Source organism: Anolis sagrei, chromosome 10 (assembly GCF_037176765.1).
Source record: "Anolis sagrei isolate rAnoSag1 chromosome 10, rAnoSag1.mat, whole genome shotgun sequence".
Taxonomy (NCBI): Eukaryota; Metazoa; Chordata; class Lepidosauria; order Squamata; family Dactyloidae; genus Anolis; species Anolis sagrei.
In genome coordinates, this window is record NC_090030.1 from 21872473 (window position 1) to 21897141 (window position 24669).

Sequence of the window (24669 nt, forward strand, 5' to 3'; positions counted from 1 at the left end):
CGCCCTCTAGGATCGCGCATGCGCAGTTCCCCGAAAATCCTGTGGTAAATAATGCCTCCCAACGATGCGCAGGCGTAGTTCCTCACTTGTCCCGCCGAAGCCAAGAGGTTCCTCCCTCTAGGATTGCGCATGCGTAGTTCCCAAAAAGCTTGACCCCGAAAATCCTGTGGTAAATAATGCCTCTCATCGATGCGCAGGCGCAGTTCCTCACTTGTCCCGCCGAGTCCGAGAGGCTCCGCCCATCCCAGGACGCGCACGCGCAGTTAAACAAGAGTCCCAATGGAGTCCCGAGGGCGCGCATGCGCACTTCCCCGACGTCTCGGGTAAACAGAACCCCGCTGAGGCAGGCGGCTGAGTTGGCTGGCGGTGAGGGAGAGGCCTAAGCCAGGAAAGGCGGAAGTAGGCCCGGACGGGACCATCTCACCTCGGAGAGGGGAGAAGGGAAGAGAAGAGGTTTCGTCGATTTGGATTGTACCATTGTTTTTTTTTCGGGGAGGGGGTGAGTTCCAGGGATGCGTCGCTGAGGGAGAAAGCGGCGCCAAGATGGCGGAGGCGGCGCGGAACAGCTCCTCTCCGCCGCCGCCGACAACGCCGCCCGCTTTGGACCCGGAGTTCCCCCCTCAGAGCCGGCCGCGCTCCTGCACTTGGCCGCTGCCCAGGCCCGAAGCGGCGGCGGCGGGGCCCGAGGCAGAGGCAGGCGGCGGGGCCGGGAGCGGCCTAGGCAGCCCCGAGGAGCCTGGAGTCGCCGCGGCGGCGGGAATAGGAGGAGGAGCAGGACCAGGAGGAGGAGGAGGAGTGGGGCCCGCGCCCCGCAAGAGCACCGGCAACAGCAGCAGCAGCGGCGGCGGGGCGCGTCGGAATGCCTGGGGCAGCCAGTCGTACGCCGACCTCATCAGCCAGGCCATCGAGAGCGCCCCGGAGAAGCGCCTGACCCTGGCCCAGATCTACGAGTGGATGGTCCGCTCCGTGCCCTACTTCCGCGACAAGGGAGACAGCAACAGCTCCGCCGGCTGGAAGGTGAGAAGGACGGGTCTACGCCGCGGGATTGACGCGGGTTGACACCGCTTACGAACGAGAGAGAGAGAGAGGCCCTGTAGGTTGGTTCTTCAGTTGGATTTGTATCTTAGTCAGAACAGGAACAATTTTTGGGTTTGTGTGTTCATCAGAACGTGAACATTTTTAAATGTAACTCCAGCCATATATATATATATATACACACACACATACACACATACATACATATATATATACTCATACACACACATAGAATAATAGAATCAAAGAGTTGGAAGAGACCTCATGGGCCATCCTGTCCAACCCCCTGCCAAGAAGCAGGAATATTGCATTCAAAACACCCCTGACAGATGGCCATCCAGCCTCTGTTTAAAAGCTTCCAAAGAAGGAGCCTCCACCACACTCCGGGGCAGAGAGTTCCACTGCTGAACGGCTCTCACAGTCAGGAAGTTCTTCCTCATGTTCATACATACACACATATATACACACATACATACATATATAAACTCATACACACATATATATACATATATATACACACACATACATATATACACACATACATACATATATATACTCATACACACATATATATACATATATATATATACACACAGACACACACACACATATATACATATATATACACACACATATATACATACATATATGCACACACACACATATACACATATACATACATATATATACGAATACACACACATATATATACATATATATATACACACACATATATATACATACATATATATACACACGCACACACACACACACACACACACATATATATATATATACATACTAGCTTGGGGACCCGGCGTTGCCCGGGTTATTTGAGAAAGGCATTGCGTGCCAAGGTTGGTCTTTTATCAGGTATTTATGTGGCTCGCAGTGCTCTCAGGAAGTTAGCGCAGGTATTGCGAGTCCTGTTGTCCATGGTCCATCCTCCTCCAAACAGCGCCAGATGCAGAGTGGGTCATGGCGGCTCTGTGTGCCAAGTTTGGCCTTGATCAGTCATTGATTAGGGTCGCAGCGGTCTTGGGAAGTGAGTGGATGTACTTCAAGTCCCATCATCCATGGTCCGCCCTCCAAACAGCAGTAGGATGTAGAGTGGGTCATGGGGGCTCTGTGTGCCAAGTTTGGTCTTTATCGGTCTTTGTTGGGGGCCACAGTGGTCTGTGGGAACCGAAGGGTGCGAAAGTACTATAAACCCCATCATTCTTTGTCCACCCTCCCCAAAACCTCACCAGGACGTAAAGGGGGTCATGAGGGCTCTGTGTGCCAAATTTGGTCTTGATCAGTCATTGGATGAGGATTGCAGCAGTGTCTGGAAGTGAGTGGAGGTACTTCAAGTCCCATCATCCATGGTCCGCCCTCCGAACAGTAGTAGGATGTAGAGTGGGTCATGGAGGCTCTGTGTGCCAAGTTTGGTCTTTATCGGTCTTTGTTGGGGGCCACAGTGGTTTGTGGAAACCGAAGGGTTTGAAAGTACTACAGACCCCATCATCCTTGGTCTGTCCTCTCCCAAACCTCACCAGGATGTAAAGGGGGTCATGGGGGTTATATGTGCCAAGTTTGGTCCAGGTCCGTCACCCGTGCTGCTCACAGTGGTTTGTGAACCAATCAGAAAGCTGCCACATACACACATACAAACATTCATTTCTATTATATAGATATAGATACATCAGGCATAGGCAAAACACCTTCCTCCAGGTCTTTTGGACCCCAACTCCCATGATTCCTAACAGATTGTTAAAAAACATTCGAATCAATGTAGTGTTGAACGCTTTCACGGCTTCTTGTTAGTTTTCCAAGGTGTATGGCCATGTTCCAGGAACATTCTCTCCAGATGTTTTGCCTACATCTATGGCAGGCATCCTCAGAGGTTGTGAGGTCTGTTGGAAACTAGGCAGGCAGCAAGAAGCCAGACCTTGAAATTGCTAGGCCATTAAATGCTAATTGAGGTGGCCAGTTGCAACATTCACACCTACTGGGTTGTTTTAAGTTTTTCAGACTGTATGGCCATGTTCCGGAAGCATTCTCTCCTGATGTTTCACCTGCATCTATGACAGGCATCCTCAGAGGTTGTGAGGACACCTCTGAGGATGCTTGTCATAGATGCAGGTGAAATATCAGGAGAGAATGCTTCTGGAACATGGACATACAGCCCGAAAAACTTACAACACCCCAATGATTCCAGCCATGAAAGCCTTCCACAACACATTCACACCTACCTCCAACAGACAAGAGTTCCTTCTCTCACCGTGGACATTCCACAGATATATAAACCCCAATTGCCTAGTTTCTAACAGACTTCACAATCTCTGAGGATGACCTGCCATAGATGTGGGCAAAACATTAGGAGACAATGTTTCTGGAACATGGCCATACAGCCTTGAAAACTGAAAGTGACCCAGACGTATGCTCACCATGTGTTTGATTTTCCTCTTTTTATTTGTGTAAAAGATGGCATATCCTCCTATCCAAGATATTGTAAAAAAGAGAAATGATATATAAATTTTGAATGATAAATCTATAAATAAAAATGGGAAAATGAATTGTGAGAGATGAACTCCAAAACACCTGGAGGGCCGAAGTTTGTCCATGCCTGATACATACACACACGCATTGGATAGAGTAGTGGTGTTTGTTTTGCTGTCTGTATAAATCAGGTATGGGCCATTAGGCTGTTAGGAATTGGAGTTGAAGTCCAAAACCTGGAGGGTCAAAGTTTGCCCAGGCCTGGTGATAGATAGATATATAGAGTCATAAATAATTCTTTATTTATTTATTTACTTCACTTGTATACTGCTCTGCTCACCCCTGAAGGGACTCAAAGCGGTTTTTGGCATATTTATTGCACAATTTAATGCCTCACATACATATGAAACCTAACATAAAACAATAATAACATATAACTATCAATTAGATCATAAAAATGTAACAATAGTTGGACATTCAAAGGTGGAGTTAAAAACATATTAATATAAACATTAAAACCACATAATTAAAAAAAATGTACTCCAATCCATTCCAAATATGAAATATCAATTGCACATATCTCTGATCAGTCCTTGTATTACTTACTGCCAATAATAATAATAATAGTAATAATAATAATACTAATAATACTTTATTTGTATTCCACCCTATCCGAGTCCCCTTTCAGGGGGAGAAGGGAGGAGTATAAATATTGGAAATAAATACATATTTCCCCATGGGGACTTATGGTAGATTCCAACAGATAAAAAGGCAAATATTCGATGCCTTGATAAAACAATAGATACAAATACAATAAACAAACAGCTGTATCCTCAATTCCAAAGTAAAGCAACATCTAAAACTAAACATACAACCTAGAATTAAATAATAACATGATCTAACAATTAAAATCATATCTAAAATAAAAATATAAACACAATATGTAAAAACCACCAAAAGTTCATTTACAATATTTAAAATTAATTATGTGGCCAGTGATGACAACAGGGCCCACAGAGCCAACAAAGCCAGCGTAGAATAGCAATTTCCAATCAGGGCCTATTAGCCGAATACCGTCATCTAACCCTCCGCTCCATATGCTAGTGTGCAAAGATGGGCTTTTAATTGTTTTTTAAAGGAGAGAATGAAGGGGGCCATTTTTATTTCTTTAGGGAGGGAGGCACCACCCAATCGCTCCTAACAGAGAGCCATCCAGCCATATATATATATATATATATGATTGAGGTAGAGGCCATCCCCAAGTTACGAACAAGATAGGCTCTATAGGTTTGTTCTTAAGTTGGATTTGTTTGTAAGTTGGAACAGGTGCATTATTTCAGTATAGCTCCAGCCATATATATATGTGTTTGTGTGTGTATAGAGAGAGAGAGCGCTAGCTTTGGATAGCACAGGAACAGTGAATTGGATAGCATGGGTAAGGGTGAACTCCTCTATGGTACTTGGTTTGCTGTCTCTGATCCGGTTCAGAAGATTTCACCTCACTTTCTGTCCCTGTGATAATTGGATTTTGGAAATTTTGGCTTGTTGTGGAAACAAGGATTGGAGAGAAAACTTCAGTGGAGACCCCCTTTTCCCTGATAATTATCACCATGTAACACGGTTTTTGTTCCTGGGTCATAAATATCATTTCCTAATTAGTTCTATTATAGAAACATGGGAAAAGTTCATTAAGCTGCCAAAACTTTGTTCTTGCGGGACATTCTGCAGCACATTTTGCTATAGTTTTTCAATGAGTATCTCATCGAATCTCAACCAATTCAGCCTAATTTGTGGCAGCCACAAAAGTGAAGTTTCTGAAGTAGAACAACTACTTTCAATTAAATAGGAAAAACACTTTAAAGCCAGGAGCAGATATTTTTCCCCCAAATTTTGTTGTTCCAGGAGTGGATTTCCCTTTTGAGGGGTAGATTTCTCTCACTTCCTGTTATCTCTGCTATGTTCTTAACTATTTGTTTATTTATTTAATTACGACATTTATATGCCACACTTCTCACCCCGAAAGGGACTCAGAGCGGCTTACAAGTAAAAAGTAAATACAATATATTATTATTATTATTATTATCATCATCATCATCATCATAGCACAATATTAATAGTATATATTTCATTTGCTTGTAAATTGCTTGTAAATTGGATGTTTGTAACTGCTTATACTATGGAACTTTGGAAATCCTGGTTTTGCAAGGCTTTGAGCCTTCCCTGCCAAAGAGCCCCCACCACAAAACTACTACTCCCACCATTCCCATTGGGCCTTCAACTCCCAGAATTCCTGGCCATTGCACAAGCTGACAATAGGAACTTCTGGAATTTGGAAGCCTATTATTATTATTATTATTATTATTATTATTATTATTATTATTATTATTATTGAATCATCTCCGCTACAGCCTCCAACCTGTAGGCCTCCAGCTGTTTAGGCTCTCAACTCCCAGAGTTCCTAGCCATTGCATAAGCTGGCAATAGGGGCTTCTGGGAGTTGGAAGCCCATGCAGCTGGGGGGCTACAGTTTGAGGAGGCCTGTTTTAGAAGGACCTAGGGTGCGTCAACACTGTAGAATGAATTCAGTTTGTCTCAATACTGTTGAACCTTGGAAGTCCTAGTTTTGCAAGGTCCTAAGCCTTCTCTGCTAAAGAGTGCCCTCTTCCCAAAACTACAGCATCCACCATTCCCTAACCTTGAGCCATGGCAGTTAAAGGGTGTCAAACTGCATTCATTCTACAGTCTAGGGACCTCAAGCATCTATCCACTTTCAATCCTGTGGCTGCCTCCTGCAGAATTATGGGGTTTTTTTTAGTTCAGGGAGAGGCCTTTAAAATGCTCAGCCAGGGAACTCCTGGGCCTCCACTAAACTACAAAATCCAGAATTCTGCAGGAGGCAGCCACAGGACTGAAAGTAGATGAATGCTCTAGTGTAGTCCTCCAGGTCTAAATTGCATCAAATTGACATTATCAGCTCTAGTTTCTTAGGGCTATCATCGTTTTCTGTGGCCAAGCAGGTGGCGATTGTAGATGCCATCTATATCTTAAAAACTAGAGCTGATAGGGGAAATCTGGTGCCATTTTTGGACAGGGCTAACATTTGAGGCACCAAAACATTTGAGGTATTGATCAGCATTATTATATAGGATTCACAGGCTGCAAAGGCTTCAGGAATCCAGGTTCATCAGTGATGCCATGGAGAGTATGATTCAGAAATTCAATGGTTCAGAGTAAAATGGGAATTAGAATTATGAATAAAGTTAAATATCTGGGAGTAATAATAACAAAGGACCGAAAAGAAATGGAAGAGGTAGATGTAGTAGCAAAAAAATTAATAGAGTATGAAAATAAAAATTTATCTTGGTTTGGAACGATAGCATTAATAAAAATGAAATTATTTCCGATTATAAATTTTATATTTAGAATGCTGCCGCTTATACATATAGATAATATGTATAAGCATAAAAATAACAGTAGATGCCAAAAAGTTAAAGTATGGTAAGTTGTATCGCTGTAAAACAAGCAATGCACAACAAATGTAGTGAATTATGATAAAATAAATTTTAAAAAAATTTAAAAAAAAGAAATAAAATAAAATAAATGGTTCAGTGAAAGCAAAGGCTACAGGAAACCAGGACTGAGTAACCCAGATTGCAGCAGGGGCATATGGGATTTTCAAGTTGCAATGGAAATAGTCTTCAGGATTCAGAGCTAGATTCATGAGTGATTCCATGGGAATAAATAGTTCAGAAATTCAAGGATGGAAGAGGATCAAAGGCTTTGGGACTCAAGGGTGAGTTGTCCAGATTGCAATAGGAACATATGGGCCATGGCTGGGTTCTCAGGTTCCAGTGGGAGCAAAGGTATTAGGGGTTCAGGGGCTGGATTCATCAAAGATACTATGCGAACAAATGGTTCAGAAATTAAAGGCTCTAGGAGCCCAGGGCTGGATTATCAAAAGTGCAACCGGAACATATGGGCCAAAGCTAGCTTTGCAGGTTGCATTGGGAGCAAGGGATTCAGAGCTGGATTAATCAATGATGCTATGGGCGTAAATAGTTCAACGATGGATTAATTATGCCCTTGGAGCAAGTGTAGTAGGGATGACTTTTCAAGGGTACAAGGGAAGCAAAGGCTGTGCAAAGTCAGGGGTGAATTGCATATCAGGATTGCAGCAGGAACATACAGGATTTCTCAGATTGCAATGGGAGGAAAGACTTCAGGGATTCAGGGCTGGATTAATCAGTGATGCCAAGGAAGTAAATGGTTCAGAATTTCAAGGGTTCAGTGGAGCAAAGGCTGTGGGAAGTTGAAGTGCATTCTCGAGGTTGCAACAGGAATAAATATACGGGGATTCTTAAACTGAAGTGAGAGAGAGGGTTTGAGGATTGGATTCATCAAAGCTGCAATGGGTGGAAATGGTTCAGAAATTTAAGGCTGGATTCAGAAGCGAAGGTTTCATAAAGTCAGGGGTAAATTTCCAAGAATGTAGCAGGAACATATGGGATTTTCAGGTTGCAATGGGTAGAAACCAGTTGAAATGTGGTGTTCAGGGTTGTCCTAATCAGTGATGTGATCAGTGGAGTAAATAATATTTTTCTTCGTGGTCTCTGAATGCACACATGTGGAGTGTCTGCGCCTGCGCAGGCACCAACGGAAACAACAATAATAATAATTTATTTATTATTATTAATAATAATAATAATAATAATGATAATAATAATAATAATTTATTTATACCTCGCCACCATCTCCCCAAGGGGACTCAGAGCGGCTTACATGAGGCCAAGCCTGACAACACATCAATAAAACAAAAAACAATAAGCAAAAACAATAGAATTAATATAACTCACATATAAACAGTAACACAAGGATTTAAAAAACCTATTGTTGTTTGTATCTTGCTTTTTCTCTTGCTGGTGTCTTGCTGGTTCAGAAATTCAAGGGTGCAATGGGAGAAAAGGTTGCAGGAGCACAGGATTGAATTATCAGTAGTGCAACATGAAAATATGGATCAGGGCTGAGTTTGCAGTCTGCAATGGGACCAAGGACTCCAGGTTCTGAAGTTTGACAAGGCATGGTGCAAAGAGAGCAAAGGCTCCAGAGGCCAAGGCTACATTATCAACAGGGCAGTGGGAATATATAGGCCACAGCTGGATTTTCAGGTTGCAATGGTAGCAAAGGGTTTAGGGGTTCAGGGCTGGATTAATCAGTGATGCCATTGAAGGAATTGGTTCAGAAATGCAAAGCTGGATTTTCAAAAGTTCAGTGGAAGCAGGGGCTCCAGGAGCCAAGAGATGGATTATCAGAAGTGCAGTATGAACATATGGACCAAGCCTGGATTTGCAGGCAGCCATGGGAGCAACAGCTCCAGGAGAACAGTACTGGATTATTCAGTGGGTCTGAGGGCAAGAGAAACAGAAGAGATGCCCACTGCACCTTTTTTTAGGTTGATTTGATGCAGGAGCAGAGGGGGCGGGAACAGGATGGGACGACTTTGTTGATGAACTGTTAGGCACGCTTGCAGAGGCTGATGGGGACGAGTTCAGGAACATATACAGGATTGCGGGTCCTCAGTTCTGTCCCTCTGGACTTCTCAGTGTTGGCTTTGAACCTTGTTTGTGAGAAGGGACCAGTCTCTCTAAGTCTTAGCCCTTGCTCAGGCTTTTGCCCTGGACTTCTAGACTTGGTCTTCCTTTGCATGTGCCGAGGACTGCTCCAGGGCATGTCTTTGAACAGAAGACTGGGATTGGTTCAACTTCCTTTTCCTTCTCTCACCTCACTGAACTAATTACCATGCAATGTCCCAGATATCCACCTGGCAACTAAATTCCCAGGACAAACCAGTTTGCAGTAGATCACCCCATGTGCAGCTGTTAGCAATGCCAGTCTCTGCCCTCCTTTTGTTGCTTTGGCTGAAATCAGGGACAGAGATGCTTTGCATCTCTTCTTTTTTTGAGAGAGAGAGAGAGAGAGAGAGAGAAAAAGCAAGATACAAATAACAATGATAATGATAGTTAGTCGTGTCAGGAGTGACTTGAGAAATTGCAAGTCGCTTCTGGTGTGAGAGAATTGGCTGTCTGCAAGGATGTTGCGCAGGGGACGCCCAGATGTTTTGGTGTTTTATCATCCTTGTGGGAGGCTTCTCTCATGTCCCCGCACAAGGAGCGGGAGCTGATAGAGGGAGCTCATCCGTGCTCTCCCCGGATTCGAAACTGTGGCCTGTTGGTCTTCACTCCTGTCGGCACAGGGGTTTAACCCCCTGCGCCACCGGGGGCTTTTATAATGATAATGATAATAAAACCAAATATGGATAGTTGATGTTGCAATCCCAGGAGACAGCAGGATTGAGGAGAAACAACTGGAAGAGATGACATGATATGAGGGTTTAAAGATCAAACTGCAAAGACTCTGGCACAAGCCAGTCAAGGTGGTCACAGTGGTGATTGGCACACTGGGTGCAGTGCCTAAAGACCTTGGCCTACACTTAAACACAATCGGCACTGCTAAAATTACCATCTGTCAGCTGCAAAAGGCCACCTTACTTGGATCTGTACACATTATTCACCGATACATCACACAGTCCTAGACACTTGGGAAGTATCTCAACTTGTGATCCTATACAACAGCCAGCAGAGTGATCTTGTTTCCTGTGGACTCGTCTTGTTGTGTTTCAAATAATGATAATAATAATAATAATAATAATAATAATAATAATCTGGGGATTTAGATATCTCTTGAAGCTTTCTGAGAATGTAACAGTCGTAGGGGTGTTTAGAGTGGCAGTAAGAAACTGGACCATTATTCTATTTTGTTCCACAAATTTCCTTTGAATGACCTATTCTAACCTGTTTGAATCAAGATGCCGATTTTTCTGGGCCTTCCATGTCTTGGTTATTACCTGAAGTTGGGAATGAACTAGTATTAGAGTTGGGGTGGCAGAGAGATAATATAGATTTCCCTCCAGACTCCACTCTTCCTTGCGGCCCCTCCCTTTGAGCTTGACCCTTTGGTTCACTTTGTTTCGGTACTTCCAAGAAAGGCTCCTCCCTGCCCCCTTTGTAAATGTTCTCAGTGGTTTCTTGGAAAGGCATGAGCAGGCTAGCATTCTCAGCCAGGCTGCTGTGCAAGACCCAGTGTCCCTCGAAAAGTTTTCAATACTGGGCTACAGTTCTTTGTCACCCAGCTGCACTGATGCTTCATATAAATAACTCGTTCATAGCCGGCATTCCTGGCTCTCACAAGCCTTCCTTCAGAAAGGGAGCTCAAGGCAGAAAGAGAGTGAGAGGACCTCACTGCCTTGTTCAGAGGAAGCTCAGTAAGGCTGAAAAGGCATTGAGAAAGAAGAGTCTTTCTCGCCAGTATGAGCCTTGTTTTGATCTAAAAATGTGGAATGGCACTCGTAAAGGGAGTTGGCTCCTTTTGAGGCTTCGGATGAGAGCCGTTCCCCTCCCCTTGAGCCTCTCCCAAATCCCAGAATAGCAGCAGCACATGCATGAATTATCCACCTTTTAGAGCTTGTGCTTAAAACGATAAAAAAAAATGCCTGGAGATTGTGAGATTGCTTTAATCTCATGGCGGTCATTGCCATCTTTGGCAATTACTGAAAGTGTCTATACAATTTACCGTATTCTGCCTCTCAGTTAAGCATAACTACTTACCTTCTTTTCTGATCAATCTTGAGGGTTTAGTGCAGCGTTTCTCAACCTGGGGGTCACAAGGGGGATGTCAGAGGGGTCATCAAAGACCATCAGAAAACACAGTGTTTTCTGTTGGTCATGAAGGTTCTGTGTGGAAAGTTCGGCCCAATTGTATTGTTGGTTGGGTTCAGAATGCTCTTTAATTGTTTGTTGTAGTTTATTTGTTCAGTCATTTCCAACTCTTCGTGACTTCATGGACCAGTCCATGCCAGAGCTGGGGACCCTGTCGGTTGTCACCATCCCCAGCTCCTTCAAGGTCAATCCAGTCCCTTCAAGGATCCCATCCACCAGTGTTCACATTTGGGCTTATTGAGTATCTGTGCCAAGTTTGGTCCAGATCCATCATTGCTTGAGTCCAAAGTGCTCTTCTGGATGTATGTGGTGAACTAGCACTCCAAAACTCAAGGTCAATGCCCACCAAACTCTTCCTGTATGTTCTGTTGATCATGGGAGTTCTGTGTGCCAAGTTTGGTTCAGTTCCATCATTGGTAGAGTTCAGAATGCTCTTTGATTGTCGGTTAACTATAAATTCCAGCAATTACAACTCCCAAATGACAAATCAACCCCACCCCTATCCCCACCAGTATTCATATTTGGGTATATTGGGTATTTGTGCCAAATTTCATCCAATGAATGAAAATACATCTTGCATATCAGATGTTTACATTAAGATTCATAACAGTAGCAAAATTACAGTTGTGAAGTAGCAACAAAAATAATTTTATGGTTGGGGGTCACCACAACATGAGGAACTGTATTAAGAGGTTGTGGTATTAGGAAGGTTGAGAACCACTGGCTTAGGGGAATATTTTGATTTTTTTTAAGGCTCCTGCAGACTGGGAGTAATGTTCAAATAGGGTTCCATTGGTTTGTTTATTGTTGCCTTCTAGTTATTTTGAGGTTGTAAGGATTTGTTTGAAAATGTTCTACTTCAGAAACCCCAGTCTGATGACTGATGGGCTACTACCATTATATTTAGCCGTCTTCAGTTTTGATCAGTTCTCTTTCTCCATAAGAATGTAATACTGGAAGAAATTAATTTTTTTTTCAAAATGGAGAATGGCTGAGGTGGCAAATTGAGGTTCAAAGCCTCTGGGAAAAGAAAACAACTGAAGGTCCATTAGGGAGATGGTGCTATGGGAGCAATTCCAAATGGATTGACAAAACATTAGAATGGAAGTGCCATAGATGGGTTGTGACAGAAAATGCCACTACAACCTCAAAATAACTAGAAGGCAACAATAAACAAATGACACAGTGACAGAAAATGACACTTCTTGGAGTGTGTAACATTATCAACATTAAAATCTTTGGTAGAATTTGAACCTTTGTAAGCCAGAACTCCACTCATTAACACTTGGAGAACACTGAAATTGAAATTATAATTTTAACTGGGCTGGGATTGAAGAGACAGAGGTGTGTCCTTATGCAGATGTGGAGGATGTTTCTGCACCACCAGTACATTCGCTCGTTTACATGCAGCACCTGGTAGCCCAGGGCCGTATACAAGGATGTATTAAACGTTGAGATGCAGGAGGAAGTATGGTGTCTTGTCAAAAGCTCTGAAGCAGCACTGGTACTATGGATACAGAGTAAATGTAAATAATCAGACTTCTTAAAAACAAACAAATAAACCAGTTTTTTAAAACTATCTCATACTGCCAAAGGTAATATTATGTAATCTGGTCATAACCACATTTGTCCAAAGGTTAATATCCTCTGTTACATCCAGTGAGTCAGTGGAGGCTATTCTAGGTAAAATGTAGAATTGATTTGGTCAGATCTGACAAGTGGATAATTTACACTCTGCCAGGAATACTTTTGTTTGCTATCTTGGTGTGACTGGGACACTGCTCAGTAAAAACAGGAAAGCATCCTAAAGGTATAGGGCTTCTAGGCCACAAAGGCCTGCATCCCTGGAAGACTCCCCAAAGTGCCCAGTTCCTAAACTGTCAACATCTGGGATCCTGTTTATTAAAAACCTTGCATGGAAATACTTCCTAGACATTTGACAAAAAAGAAAAACATACAAAATCTACACAATTCAGTGAAGAGATGTAGGAGCTGCTTGTAAGAATAAGACAATGGAAATAACACTCTAATTGGCTTGTAAAGAAAAGTGGTTTAGTATTTACAGTTGCCCCATTGTTTCTGGGTAAACTTTATATAAGTTGGCCTTTCCCTGCTTGTTTTATTTAAACAATTCCTGAGTATTTGGGCTTGTTCCTGGTGATGGTGATAGTGATTTCGGTTTCTTACTGGAAGACGCACAGCAGTGTCTTCAATTAAATTGAGACTTCCTTCCCTCTTCTATTATAGCTTTAGAGGGATTCCTAGTCCTCTAAATTAGGGTTTTAGGATACGGAGGGTGGGGTGGAGTAGAAGAAAGAACTGTAGATACTGAAACGGAGAATGGGATCCATTTGATTGCCTCATTGGATTCTCTGAGTCTTATAGCCCTGCAAACGTTTGTTGTTGACATGCGAGTCATGCTGGAATCTCTCCAGAGCATGTTCCAGCATGGCATGAGGTTCAGTGCCAATGATCAGGAAGAACACATAACAAATGGTTCTGCTTTTGGAAAGCAGGGGAATGGGGCGGGAAGTTGAGCAGCACCTCTGGGATGACCTGCGGCAAAAACATGATGGCAAGGAGAGAGGAGAACGTAAGCACGGTTGCTCAGCTGGCACAGTCATGTTCCAGCAACACCTCTGAGTATCCTTCCTAGGGAATCCATTGAGAATGTCTTAGGTGTTGCCAGTTCCTGAGCGAAAGCTATAGATCGAAAACAGGGTGTGCTAAACTGAAGGAGAACAGGACAAACATGCCCCACCCCGAAGGCCCTTGGGATCAGAGTCTCAGGCGGCCCTTTCCCACTCCTTTCTTACACACTGTGAGCACTGCCTGCTCTTTGTAGCCCACTCTGGACGATCTGGAAGGCTTTGCTGTGGTGTCTGCCAGTTCATGAAAGGAACTGTTTCCCCTGAAGGGAGCATGTGCAGGAGTTGTCCTGCAGCAACGGAGGATGAGGCGGGACCTTAAAGTTGCCAGGTGGTGCATTTCTTCCAGCTACTAGCTGGCAAATGTAGGTTCTCTGACCTCCCTTTAACTAGAACTCCATCTAAGGCAAGTCTTTGGTTTAGCTCAAGTAAAAAACTGCCTTGACACATATACTTCTGTGCCAACTCTGACTAGTAATAGAATCTGTGTGCTTCATCTCAGATTGGAGGCAGATTTAGGCTGGATTTAATATCTTATTACACTTCTCTGTTTTCCCCAAGTGGCCAAGTTTCCTGGCCTCCAGTACAGTAAACCATGTCAGTAAAACACAGCAGGTTATACAGGGTAGGCAGCATAACTTCCTATTTTCAAAACTTAATAAAGCCCATTGTATCAATCAGAATTTTTAATTTGTTATAATGTAGGCGCATGCCTAAAGTTTTGTTTTATGTAGTTTTGAAGATCAAATTAGATAGGTGACATCCCCTATTCTCCATTCTCCATACACTGAGTAAACCGATCTCTGGCGTTTGTCATGACTCTTGCCAGCATAGCAGGCGTTACGTTGGCAATTTCTTCCTGGATGTTGGTCTTCAAACCTTGTAGGGTCCTTGGACAGTTCACATAAACAAGGGGTTTCAAAAAAACCCATAGAAAAAAATCACAAGGGGCCAAATCTGGAGAGCGGGCCGGCTACTCCAAATCCGCTCGAAAAGTAGGCCTCAAGGGCAAAAGCACGCTCCTCACTGTTCCAATGCATGATAGCGACTGAACTGTGTCAGGACAAAACTTTATACTCCCGCCTCTCGAACGAGACCACTAGCGCTTTGCTATGTCTTCAACCGACTGAATGGCACGCATTTTTAAAAAGGAAGTTATGCTGCCTCACCCTGTACATGGAAACATACATATTTTAATACAACAAAAGACTGTAAAATACTATTTAGAAGTCCACCTCTCCTATTTAAACTGAGTCCTATACATCCTGCTTGAGTGGTAAGGTCTTTGCTAGGTGGTGGAATGCCAGCAAGAATCAGACCAACTTTTTCAGAAAGGATTCTGTCATTTAGGAGCACATTTTTGAAGGTGGTGATACTAAAGGAAAGGTCTCCTGAAGGACTTAATGCCAGAGAAACAAGGTGCTTTGCTTTTCCGTAGGAAATGTTCCATATTGTTTACATATATCTCTACAGTTACCCATTGTCTAGGCCAGGGGTCCTCAAACTTTTTAAACAGAGGGTCAGGTCACAGTCCATCAAACTGTTGGAGAGCCGGATTATAATTTGAAAAAAGAAAACATGAATGAATTCTATGCACACTGCACATCTCTTATTTGTAGTGCAAAAACCACTTAAAACAATACAATAATTAAAATCAAGAACAATTTTAACAAATATAAACTTATTAATATTTCAGTGGGAAGTGTGGGCCTGCTTTTGCCTGATGAGATAGGATTGTTGTTGTTGTGTGCTTTCAAGTCATTTCAGACTTAGGTTGACCCTGCGCGAGGGCCGGGTAAATGACCTTGGAGGGCCGCATCCGGCCCTCAGGCCTTAGTTTGTGGTCCCCTAGTTTAGGCTGTTGCACTGCAGTAAATCATGTTAGATGAACTAAACATGAATTTCTACGTAAAGTAGAGTCTTGCTTATCTAACCTTCGCTCATCCAGCATTCTGTATTGTCTCTATTATCTACTGCTGTTTCAATACATTGCGATGTTTTGGTTATAAATTTGTAAATACAGTAATCACTACACAATGTTACTGTGTATTGAGCTGCTTTTTCTGTTGATTTGTTGTAAAACAGGATGTTTTGGTGCTTAATTTTAAAATTATAGTGTGACTTGATTTTTAATAGGCTTTTCCTTAATCCCTCCTTATTATCCAACATTTTCACTTATCCAACGTTCTGATGGCCCATTTATGTTGGATAGCAAGACTCTATTGTAGTTACTTTTTGAAGGAGACACTGTGTTGTTCCACTGAAGTGAGATATTTTCTTTCCCTCAGCCTGACATCTTTCTACGTCTTCTCATCCCTACCTGTTTCTCCTCACCTGTTACTTACTCTTGCTGCTCCAGTTCCCTTCCCGTGCTGTGTAATTCTGTTTCACAGCTGGGTGCCTTCCAGATGTGTTATAAAGCTATGCCCATCATCCTCCCACTGTCCTGTTTTGCTTCCCATAGCTTTCTTCCCTGGCGTTGCATTCAAAGGCTGAGGCTGGATTCTTTCTCCTCTTGACTCCCGTCCAACTCCCTATGGCGAGGCCAGGCGTCTTCCTTGGCCCACGTCAAGCAGGGCTTTGCAATTCGATACAGAAGGCGTCTTTCATTGCTCCTAGGAAAGTCTGAGCATCTGGCACATCAGGCTTCAATAAAAACACATCGTTTCCTGTCTGTCCTGGTGAGGACAGCTTGCCCCGAGCATGCTGCCAAATCCTTGGAGTGTTTGAGTGAGGCCCAATGGGCACCACTGCACTCCCAGGACTTTTCTGGGAGAGGCAGCCAGTCAGCTGGTGCTATCAAAATAACATTTCCTAGACCCATAGGCTTTTCCAAGGCAGTGTATATTCAAGGAAGGGAAGAAGCACAAGTATACAGTGTATTTGTATGTGTTAATAATGAAGTGAAAGCGTCCTTATTATACCATGGCATATATATTCCTGATGAGGATCACGCCCAGACTATGAGATTTCTTTAAAACTTGCTCAACTTCACCTTACTTGGGCTGCTAAGCATATTCTAAAACTTAACAAAAAAGGGAAAATATATTAAATAAGGTATTTTTAAAAATCAGTTCAGTAACTAATGGGGCACCTTGCATGTCTGCTCACACAGCAACCTTAGAAGTGTCTTTGGTTGGATCTTCTAATTTCTTCATTGATCTAGATGGAAGTTCTTATGATCCACTCAGGGATTTGTGTTTTCTTTTGTGTTGCTACAATTCTGTGCCCGTTTTTCAAACTGGCTAAATTTAGCTGCCAAGGCATCCAGACATTAAGTCTCCAACATTCAAATTTGACACCATTCTAGAGTACATGTTGCCCTAAATCCATTTGGTTGTCCCAGTTAGAAGAGATCCATGGAGTTAGTTAGTTGCCAAGTGGTGAGTCAGAACATACGGAAATCCCATTGATTTAGTGGATCCATACTAGTGGAAATGCTAATTGGATTCAGCCCTTTCTATTGATTGTGCTTCCTGATGTGTAAACCGAGTCCGTATGAAATGGGCCTACAGCCATAGCAACAGCAAAGCAAACAGAAATCATCGATAAGAGCTCTATAAAACCCCCAATGGCTTGTGATTAGAAAGGCATTGGCTTCTCCGTAAGTGGCTTCAGGAGGCGCATGTGCAGTTGGGTTCAGATAGCAAACAGTGTTCAGAGAGGCATTTGAGGTAGCTGCCCAGTGACACAGTCCAGAAGGCCTCTGTGAAACATGAACCACAGTGCTTTTCAGACATTTGGGCTAGCCTTAGGAAGCTAGAGGTTAAACTGATTAGAAGGCCTTTTAAATAAATTATTCTTTTAAGGAAAGAAAAACGACAAGTGGAAATTTTAGTGGCCTTGGCCATGCTGTGCTTTGGGGCTCAGGCAGTGGGATTGGGCTGTAGATTTAGGTGAGTCATGAGAAGCGTTCCTCACTCATATCCATGGCACGAAAAGTTCTTCCTCTTAGTGTGTATGTGATTTTGTTTGTAATCTCTGTCTTGGCCAAAACTGCAGTTGGAAGCACTTTGAAGCAAAGTGATTCTTAGGAAGAGTAGATGCTGGTCAACCTGCTCAATAATTGTGAGCCTGTAAACCCTCAATTTACATTAAATATTGTGTACTTGAAAATGGCTGAGTGTTGCCACGTGGCTCCAAGCTTTTGACTTGTTTATCTTGTTGCCAAGTTGGTTTTCCAAGGCTTCCTCCTTTGTAGCCACTGCAGGCACAGAGCCCTGAAAATCTGATTGGATTGCAACTCCCATCAATCTTGGCCAAACTAAACAAATGTGAGGCATGAAAGAAATTGTGCTCCCACCATATCTCGAGGGCCAGGCGTTCCCCATCCTGCATTGGTGGTTGGAGCCCAGCAGATCTTGAACCTTTTTTAAAAAAAGAGAGGACCTGATTAATGTGCTTTACTTTGATATGATGCGTGAATAGTCTTGCCAGGATGGCTATGTCTCAGACATGGGCAGCCTGGGCCACATTTCTGTATGGAGATGCAATGTAATATGTGTGGTGAAGTCACAGGGAGGAAAGAGCAGGCTTGTTTTCTGCTGCCCTGGATACTAGGATGTGGAACAATTGTTTCAAACTAAAGGAAAGCAAGGAGATTCCTCCTGAACATGAGGAAGAACTTCCTCACTGTGAGAGCTGTTCAGCAGGGGAACCCTCTCTCTGCTCTGGAGTGTGGTGGAGGCTGGATGGTCATCTGTTGAGGGTGCTTCTTGGCAGAATGAGGTTGGACTGGATGGCCCATGAGTTCTCTTCCAACTAGGTTGTTGTAGGTTTTTCGGGCTATATGGCCGTGTTCTAGAAGCATTCTCTCCATGTTCTAGAAGCATTCACTCCAGGAGGGAATGCTTCTAGAACAGTAGTTCTCAACCTGTGGGTCCCCAAGTGTTTTGGCCTACAATTCCCAGAAATTCTAGCCAGTTTACCAGCTGTTAAGATCTCTGGGAGCTGAAAGCCAAAACATCTGGGGACCCACAGGTTGAGAACCATCTTATAGCTCAAAAAACCTATAACAACCCAGTGATTCCAGCCATGAAAGCATTCGACAATAGATTGAACATCTCTTCCAACTCTGTGATTCTATGCTTTTTGTTTGTATTTAAAGCTCCTGAGCTCAAATACTGACATCTCCTCCAAGTAGGGCTTGGAAAGGACTCCTGGCAGCCAATGATTCAGGTTGAGATAGTGGTCTTGCGTAAAACAAAATAAGCTGCCTCATTTGGAATGAGATGCTTGGTTCCACTGGCCCAGCATTGTTGATTCTGACTGGCAGCAGCACTTCTCTGAGACTTCAGGTGGGATTCTTTCTTCAATATAAATGCCAGGGATTGAAATCTGGCCCATCCGTGTGGAAGGAATCAGAGTATTTAGCTATCAGATGCAAGCCTGCATTCTTCATTCATAGAATCATAGAATCCTAGAGTTGGAAGAGACCTCATGGGCCATCCAGTCCAACCCCCTGCCAAGAAGCAAGAAAATTGCATTCAAAGCACCCCTGGCAGATGGCCATCCAGCCTCTGTTTAAAAACTTCCAAAGAAGGAGCTTCCACCACACTACGGGGCAAAGAGTTTCACTGCTAACAGCTCTCACAGTCAGGAAGTTTGACTCATCATGGGCTTCCATAGTGCTGCATACTCTGCTTTTCTTCTTCTCTTTCCCTGTCTGTTTTGAATTCCAAAAGGCTTGAAAATGGCTTGAGATGTTTCTCGAGAGAAGCCAAGGCTGGATGGCTTCCTCCTGCAATTCCAGAACTATTCTGCTGCTGGGCCAAGGACATCGCTTGACGCAAACCTTCGCATGCTGTGGTTCTGGCTGACCAGGCTTGTTACCCAGAAACAAAACCTTACTACTATTCCTAGGAAGTTAACATGCTGTTCTGAACTTCTTGGTTTCAAGTAACTCTGAGGTCTTGTGGTTATGCAATGAGGCAGCAGTCATTCCTTTGGGAAGGAAGGATTGCAATGGGGGGGGGGGGGATTGCTAGCCAGCTGGTTGGCTGACTCCCTGTGGGGCAGGATTGCACAGCAGCTCACAGCTTGCAAACCACTGAGAGAGGAGTATAAGTGTCTCATTCCAAGTTGAGAGTAGCCATAGATGGGATATGGCTTCGAAATGGGGCCAGTCCAGTCTTTTTGTTTCCCTCTTGAAGTCACTGCAGGAGAGACCTGTGGAAGCTAAAGGATTCCAAGCTGGTACAGCAGCATTGTGTGATAGAATCATAGAGTTGCAAGAGACCACATGGGCCATCTACTCCCACACCCTGCCATGCAGGAAAAGCACAAAGAACCCCTGACATATGTTCAATAATAATAATAATAATAATAATAATAACCACCACTACTACTACTACTACTACTTTATTTATACCCCCCTCCATCTCCCCCAGGGGGACTTGGTGTGGTTTATATGAGGCCACGCTCATCAGTACAATACACACACTACAATACAAAAACATAACAATACCAGGAAATAAAATACATAAAATGCAAAAATCAATATAATAAGCGAACAACAGTATAAAAACAAACAATTAAAAACAAAGGATTTCACTGGGCAGGGCCACATTCAAGGATAAAATTTTAAAACACTGGAAGATAGGACAATGTAAAATTATCAGGATGAGGATCCGAGAGTGAGGGAGGATTTAATTGCACGAGCCATCAATAGAGTGCTTCTAAGGGCATTTTGTGCAAAGTTTGGTCAGGGAGTATCTTACATTCAATCACTGAAGGCACATTGGAATAGCCAGGTTTTCAGATTCCTCCTGAAGATTGCCAGTGTGATCTCTGGGAAGTGAGAGCCAGGGGGCCACCACAAAGAAGGCCCTCTCTCTCGTCCCCGCGAGTTGCACTTGAGATGCAGGCGGGAGTGAGAGAAGAGCCTCTCCGGAAGATCGAAGAGATCGTGTGGGTTCGTAGGTGGAAATACGGTTGCGCAGGTAGGTGGGTCCCAAACCGTTCAGGGCTCTGGTTGTATGATCCATGTTGGGTTCATTGGCCAGTTGATAGCACGAGCTGTGCAATCATTTACAGTCGATGACTTGGTTAATATAGGGTTCAGAAATGCTGGACTGGCCCCATTTCGAAGCCCGTTCAGCATTTCTGGGGCAAGGCAGGGCCACTGATGCTTGAAAAAAGGCCTAAGTATCTGATGAAGTCACAGTCCAAAGGGTGCTAATATTTCTCCATTGTCTTCTGTTCAGCTTTCACTTGGGTGGAAAAGTACTGTACACTGGGAGATTTATCCATCATGCTTGACTTGAAAACAATGTCTCTGCAGCTCCCATTATTTCTCAGTACCTGGCATAAGGTTTGATTCTGACCACTTCACCATTCACCATCTGCACCATGACCAGCCTAAGGCAAGATGAGGGCAGCAAAGCAATTCAGAACCCATGATCAGGAGAGGCATGAAGGGGTGATAGGAACGGATATTCAGCTCCCTAGATAGCTAGGAGCCAATGCTAACAGGCTGGGTGTAGAAAGATTTTGCAGGCCTTATGTGTGCAGTTCAAGTAGAAAAGAAAGAAAAAGACATCAGCAAAGGGAGGAGTGACAAATATGAAGATGTACAAATGAAAAAAAGAGCAGCAAGCTAGATTGATTCCTGGATTATTTGAGACCTTTGTCATTCCTTGAGTAGAACATGAGGTCCATCACAGTTCAAGGTCCTGCACTTCTTTAATCTGGTGGGCATCAGGACCAGAATGGGGGCAATTTTTGTTGGCCCATGGCTCTCCTATGTGGTTGTCGCATCATTCCCCCCCATAGCCAGATCGTATGTGATGTTACCTCTTGTTTGGGTTTTAGCTAATTATTTGTCCTTTGGGGGAGAGGTTAGAGCAGGACCCCTGTGTTTTGGAGTGATTTTCTTTACAGGAAATGCTTGATTTCTTAGTTGAAGGAACTTGAGGCATACAAATGGGATTGAGGAAGGAGTATGTGATCTATGAACCACATTTCCTCCACATTTAACCTAGTCGGAAGTTCACCAGATCTCACTGGTTGTCTTATTCAATGGTGCTTTATATTAGAAAGGCAGGTGGCTTTTGATGTTGCATCAGTATCTGAGATAACTGCTCAGACATTCATCATGGCTTATTTTTCTCTAGTCTGCACCTTTGCACAAATTTTCTAACATCTTAGTCGTTTTCTCTGCTGAAATATATTCCCTTGTCACCATAGTGTCCCTGTAGTGAAGAATGATAATACTGATGTACTTACTTATTTACTTCACTTGTATATTGCTTTTCTCACCGGGGGGGGGGGGGGGGGGGATGGGACTTAAAGCGATTTCCACCATATTTATGGCAGAATTTAATTCCTTGCATACATATGAAACAAACATAAAACAATAGCATATAACTATCAATTAGATCATAAAAACATAACAAAATTTGGCCATTAAAACCTGAAGTTAAAAACATATTAATATAAACATAAAAATCACATAATCCAAAAATTGTAGTCCTGGCCATTCCAAATATTAAATGCACATAATCCCTGACCATTCTTTGTATTTCTTCCTGCACAAAGACTTGGTCCCATAGCCAAGTTTTTACTTTTTTCTGAAGGCCAGGAGGGAGGGTGCTGATCTAATTTCATTGGGGAGGGAGTTCCATAGTTGAGGAGCCACCACCAAGAAGGCCTTGTCTCTCACCACCACCAGTAGCACCTGCGAGGAAGGTGGGACTGAGAGCAGGACCTCCTTGTATTATTGTACTAGGATGACCCTAACCCTTCTCCCTTTTTCTTTCCCAGAATTCCATCCGACACAACCTCTCCCTGCACAGTAAGTTTATGAAAGTGCACAATGAGGCCACTGGGAAGAGCTCTTGGTGGATGCTCAATCCGGAAGGGGGTAAGAGCGGGAAGGCTCCACGGAGGAGAGCAGCCTCTATGGACAACAGCAGCAAGCTGGCCAAAGTCCGAGGGAAAGCCTCCAAGAAGAAGGCGGCAGCCATGCAGGTGGCCCCGGAGCCTACCGCCGACAGCCCCGGCTCCCAGTACCCACCCAAATGGCCCGGCAGCCCTTCTTCCCGCAGCAATGAGGACTCTGACGTGTGGACCAGCATCCGCCCTCGGACCAGCTCCAATGCCAGCAACATCAGTGTGCGGCTCTCTCCCATCCTGACCGAGCAGGACGACCTGGCGGATGAAGAGCTCTTGCCATCCCTGGTCTACTCCGGTGCCTCCAACAATGTCCCTCCCACAGTGACGGAGGAATTGGAACTCATTGATGGCCTGAACCTGATGTCACCCAGCTCATCCCTTTTGCCAGGCCAGCAGCCGGCTTCCGGTAGCCTGGTCCAAAGGAGCACCAGCTTCCCTTTGCGTGCACAGAGCTCAGCCACGCAGGCTTCACCCTTCAGTAGCTCCCTCTTTGGTCCCATCGATGTCCCTCTGCACGGCTCTTCTGGTCACTTCTCAGGCCCACAGACCCTGGAGGCCCTCCTGACGTCCAACTCTCCACCACCCAGTGACGTGATGATGACACAGGTGGATCCCATCTTGCCACAGAGTGGAAACAGGTTGAACAGCCAGACCTTTCTGCTCCTGGGAGAGCAGTCCTCCAAATCCAAGATGGGCCTGGTTAACCCTCTCAGAAAGTCTTTGGAGCAGCAGCAGCAACAGCTGGAGTCGGCGAATGCCACAACTTTACCCTCCCCCTTCACCATGGCAGCCACTCCTCCAAATGTGGCCGGCTTGTCAACCTTGAAGGCAGCGGGCTCCGGGCAGGTGGCACAGCTGGGCACGCAGCCCTCTCTGCCTTCTGCCATGTTTGTCCCTTTTGGCAGCAACCAGGACAGGCTGCCCAACGACTTGGACGTTGACATGTACATGGAGAACCTCGAATGCGACGTGGATTACATCATCAACACTGACCTCATGGATGGAGAAGGACTGGACTTCAATTTTGAACCCATTCCATCGGCTCCCAGCTACCCCAGCACATCGCAGGCCTCCAGCCACACTTGGGTACCCAGTTAACTTCGTGAATGACAAAGGTAGGTGAAGGGGCACCAGCAGAGATGCTGCTGAATGCCCAAAAGCTGTCCCAGGGTCAGCTTGTCCCTCCTTTGAATAGAACCCCCACTTGGTCAAAACAAACACAGCAGTGAGATGCATGCAATAGTTACTTGGTTTTTCCAGGAGATATTTCTGCATAGCCAAATGTAGCTAGCTGGCCAGCCACTTTTTCGCATTCTTCCTCACTAGGGACTGTGCTCAAGCTTCTCAAGATCTCCCTCTGCTTTGGAGGCACAGAAGGCATTTTCCAGAGAGGGCTTCTCTTCTTCTCTTGAGCAGTACTGGACAGCAATAGGCAGCTTGACTTCTGGGATTCAAGCAAACACTCTGAAGTTAATAATCCACATTAGTGAATTGGGTCTCTGCCACTAGGCAGATGGGTTTTGGAGTCCTTGTTGGCATCATGGCACACCCAGCTCTGGAACAGAACACTCACAAAGGCTTCTTTGAAGTTTTTGTGTGGTGGCCTTAGAAACAGGCTCCCTTTTTGTAATGACTGTATGGAGCTGCCATTCAGGCCTGTGCTGTGCCATTTTGCCAGGGCCTTTCCCCAGATTTCCCCAGTTAACCCTTTGGATGCAGTCCTTGCCAAGGAGGAACAGACACCTGGCTCTCTGCAAATATTTGTGTCTGCATATTTTAAAAAGACAACCAGAACTGCAGTGGGGACAGTCAATGAATATATCTTCCATTGAAACAGA

General features: G+C 44.2%; 1 protein-coding gene across 1 annotated transcript in view; it reads left to right on the forward strand.

Annotated features, from left to right (window-relative positions):
* The first annotated feature begins 250 nt into the window (after positions 1-250).
* The window catches only part of FOXO4 (forkhead box O4), a 30676-nt gene continuing 6257 nt past the window's right edge, over positions 251-24669 (forward strand). The window contains exons 1-2 of the mRNA XM_060756118.2: positions 251-1017; positions 22700-23946. Of these exons, the coding sequence (XP_060612101.2) occupies positions 544-1017; positions 22700-23929 (1704 nt within the window). The 5' untranslated portion in view covers positions 251-543 and the 3' untranslated portion in view covers positions 23930-23946. The remainder of the gene's footprint in view (positions 1018-22699; positions 23947-24669) is intronic.